The 4,277-nt window shown below is 36.6% G+C and overlaps 1 protein-coding gene across 1 annotated transcript; it reads left to right on the top strand.

The window, feature by feature from the left end:
- Positions 1 to 622: 622 nt before the first annotated feature.
- On the top strand, positions 623 to 3,955 carry LOC104115473 (receptor-like protein EIX1). Its single transcript, XM_009626114.4, has one exon. The coding sequence runs from the start codon at positions 751 to 753 to the stop codon at positions 3,826 to 3,828; it is 3,078 nt and encodes a 1,025-aa protein (XP_009624409.1). The 5' UTR covers positions 623 to 750; the 3' UTR covers positions 3,829 to 3,955.
- Positions 3,956 to 4,277: the final 322 nt, after the last annotated feature.

The raw sequence follows: 4,277 nt of genomic DNA, 5'->3' as shown, positions 1-4,277 counted from the left end.
TCGCGAAAGTGTTCTTTCTTTCTTTTTTTGAAAAGGCTTGTCTTTGATTTAGAAAGAACTTTTAGAACTCGGTCTGTTTTTCTCAAATTAGATGTGCAAGAAAACATTAAAATAGAAATAAAGGAAAGCAAGATGTAGTAATACCTATTGATAAAGTACAGTCATTAGCCTTATTAGTGTTTTATACTTGTAATGGCAATTGGATTTTATCTACTCTTTTCTGAAATTGGAGTGACAAGTTCGGTTCCGAGTACAGAAAATTATGAAATGAAGAGGTCCAATGAAAATGGAATTAATCTTATATCTTGAAGAATTTTATTACTAGTAGAAATCGAATCTTATATCTTTAGGAATTTTATTACTAGTAGAAATCGAATCTTATATCTTTAGGAATTTTATTACTAGTAGACTCTCTTCCTGCTTTTAAATGGGCAAAAAGAAAAACTATATCTATATCTGTGTGTACAATTTCTAACATATTTGACCTTGGAGTTGTCTTTTCCTTACATTCATGTGATGTTTTTTCTTCAATTGCCATTGTGTGTCCTTTTCTTTCCTTTTCCTTTTTCAGTTTACTCCACAGCCACAAGGGGTACTCTTCAAATCTCTCTGTATTTTTGACTTTAAAAAAGGCAAAGGAAGACTTGGAAAAGTCTTGAAATCCAAAAATATTATATAGCATGATTTGTTACTTATTTTCTTCCTGTGAACTTCCCATAGTCATTCCTTCATCACTAGTCTTAGCTAAAAATGGATACCAAAGAATACTACAAATCAATTCATTTGCTTCTGATTTGTATATCCATACTGATCCTGCATCAAAGCTTTGCTCTTGGATCAGTGTCAAGTGCGAATCATGCAAAAGTTTTGTGCATAAATAAGGAGAGGGAAGCTCTTCTTGAATTCAAACGAGGTCTCATAGACGAATATGATTTGCTTTCTTCATGGCGAAATGAAGAAGATAATGAGGAATGTTGTTCTTGGAGGGGTGTGAAATGCAGTAACACAACTGGCCATATACTCGTCCTCAATCTTCGTGGTAACACGTTCACGTATTTGACAGGTAATATTAGTTCTTCGTTGGTTAAGTTGCAATATTTGAAGTACCTGGACCTTAGTTCCAATAATTTTGAAGGCCAAATACCAAAATTTATCGGTTACTTCAAAAGACTTGAGTACCTAAATCTCTCATCTGAAACTAGTTCCAATCGTTTTGCTGGTCCAATTCCTCCTCAGCTCCGGAATCTTACCTACTTAAGGGCTCTTGATCTTGGTGGCAATTTTTTGATAGTCAAGAGTCTTGAGTGGCTTTCTCATCTAGTCTATTTGGAGTATTTAGATTTAAGTGAATCCAATGTGCAACAAAAAAACTGGTTACACGAGATAACCAAGCTCCCTAATCTGAGGGAATTGCAGTTATCTTCCTGTGAACTGCCCATAATCATTCCTTCATCACTAGTCTTAGCTAATATTTCCTCCGCCCGTCTTTCAAGCCTTGATTTCTCCTTTAATGTATATCAAACAACTATATATAGTTGGTTATTTAACTTCAGTAGTCTTACTAGCCTAGATCTTACGGGCAACGACTTAGGTCAGATTGCTACTGGCTTTGGGTACTTGGAATCTTTGGAACATCTTAATCTATATGGAAATCATATTCAGGGTGGCATACCAAAGTCTTTTGGGAACTTAAGTCATTTATGCTCTCTGGACGTAGGAAACAATAACTTAAGCCAACCATTTTCTGAGTTGCTTATTATCTTATCAGGGAGTATGAAATCACTGGAATATTTGTTTTTTGAGGACAATGCACTCACTGGTTCTTTGATTAATCTTACCAGATTTTCATCCTTGAGGGAATTGAAGCTACAAGACAATTTTCTGAATGGTATTTTCCATGAAAGCTTTAGACAAATCTCCAGTCTTGAATATCTTGATTTGTCTGGTAACCAAATGACAGGGCCATTACCAGACTTAGCATTATTTCCATCTCTGAGAGAGTTGTATCTGAGGTCTAATCATTTTCATGGGATGATACCGCATGGTTTAGGCCAACTTTCTAAGCTGAAAATCTTGGATGTCTCTTTCAATAGACTGCAAGGTTTACCGGAAAGTTTGGGACAACTTTACAATCTTGAAATTTTTCAGGCACCTTCTAATTTGTTAGAAGGCATAATCTCTGAATCCCATCTTTTCAATCTTTGCAACTTGAAAAAGTTAGACTTGTCTTCCAACTACTTGACTTGGAATGTTAGCCTTGATTGGATTCCATGTTTTCAACTACAAGTTATCAGCCTTTCATCTTGTAATCTTGGGCTGCATTTTCCAAAATGGCTTCAAGCTCAAAATAACTACACATATCTGGATATCTCTCTTGCTAGTATCTCAGACACAATGCCAAGTTGGTTCTCAGATTTTCCTTCCATGTTGACACACTTGAATCTCTCTTATAACCAAATCAGTGGAACGATATATGATTTATCAGCAAATAATGTTGATTTTAGTTATGGTCCCATTGTCATAGATTTCAGTTATAACAATTTCTCAGGGCCCTTACCAAGATTTCCTCGATTCGTTAGTGAATTGCGTGTTAACAACAATCAGTTTTCTGGATCACTTAACTCCATATGTAAAATTCTTTCAGCCACAACCCTTGACTTGTCAGAAAATCTCTTGTCCGGAGAGATTCCTGATTGTTGGATTACCATGCCCGAGCTTTTGGTCCTTAATGTAGCCAATAACAATATGTCTGGTAGCATCCCAGATTCTCTGTGCTCATCCGCATCCTTGAACTCTCTATACGTGCGAAACAACAATTTAACTGGACAGTTCCCTGCCTCTTTGAAAAATTGCCTAGCTCTGAAAGTCTTGGATTTGGGAAGAAATACATTGAGTGGAAATATCCCAGAATGGATAGGGACTAAGTTACCTTATTTGGGCATTCTGAGCCTTCGGTTCAACAAATTCTCGGGTAGCGTTCCTCCAAGTATATGTCAGCTTCAATCTCTTCAAATACTGGACCTCTCTGGCAACCATTTGTCTGGAAGAATTCCACAATGTTTCAGCAATTTCACTGCACTACAACTTTTGTATGATGGTTCAAGTGTAAGCTATGACTTCGATCCAACTATCGCTCGTGGACTTATAGCCTACCATGGGAATGCATTTGTTCAATGGAAAAACAAAGAGTCAGAGTACAAGAATACCTTGTGGCTACTAAAAACCATCGATCTTTCTAGCAACGAACTAGTTGGTGACATCCCCAAAGATTTCAGCAGAATGAATGCATTGCTATCATTGAACCTATCAAGAAACCATTTGACTGGAAAAATCATTGAAGGAATTGGAACAATGAAGATGTTGGAGGTACTTGACTTGTCAAGAAACCAGCTTTCAGGGAAAATCCCTATAGGCCTTGCTAATTTGACATTTCTTAGTGTGTTGAATTTGTCAAATAACAACTTCTCAGGGAGAATACCATCAAGCACGCAATTGCAAGGTTTTGATTCCTCAACTTACGGTGGGAATATTCAGCTATGTGGCCGTCCTCTTCCACAGTGTCCTACATTTGCTCCTCCTAATCCTCATGTTGGTTATGACAGCAATGTTAGAACTTCTAAAGAAAATGACGATGAGTTTCCATCTAAAGAGTTCTATATATCGATGGCGTTGGGTTTTATTGTTGCGTTTTGGGGAGTGTTAGGCTCTATTTTCTTGATCGATTCATGGAGGAATGCCTATTTCAAGGGGTTATATGGACTCAATAATTGGTTCCATCTTTCATCAGCACTCTGCTTTGCAAGGTTGAAGGCTAAACTAAGGGCCTGATGACTGAATTTGTATTCTACTCATTGTCAAGAGTTAAATTAAACTGTATTTTTCCTTGACAGTTGTTTTGCTTTTAAAATTATTGCTCTATGTTAGATTTCTGTGCAATGAAATTTGTGTTTGCTTTTGTTACGTATTTTTATCAGAAGTCGTTGTTCCTCCATTATGTTTGTTACTTATAATATTCTTCATTTATTACAAGTAGCTAATTGCTTCCATGAAGGAATGAAGTTAGAGGTAGCTTTTAGTCATTAATGGCTACTTACGACTCTCTCTCTCTCTCTCTCTCTTTGATCTTGTGCTCAAGCAAGAAATGATGAAAACCTTTTACTGCAAACCAATTCATTTGCTTTTGATTTGTTTATCAATACTGATCCTGTATCAAAGCTTTGCTTTTGGAACAACATCAAAAGGAATTGTCACGACCCAAAATCACACCTGTGGTGATG

The sequence above is a fragment of the Nicotiana tomentosiformis genome, chromosome 11 (genome assembly GCF_000390325.3).
Source record: "Nicotiana tomentosiformis chromosome 11, ASM39032v3, whole genome shotgun sequence".
In the NCBI taxonomy this organism is placed as follows: domain Eukaryota; kingdom Viridiplantae; phylum Streptophyta; class Magnoliopsida; order Solanales; family Solanaceae; genus Nicotiana; species Nicotiana tomentosiformis.
This window is presented reverse-complemented; position numbering and strand designations above follow the sequence as displayed.

What these genes read in the sequence shown, in the direction of transcription:
- LOC104115473 (XM_009626114.4), top strand. Translation starts at nt 751, where the DNA reads ATGGATACCAAAGAATACTACAAATCAATTCATTTGCTTCTGATTTGT.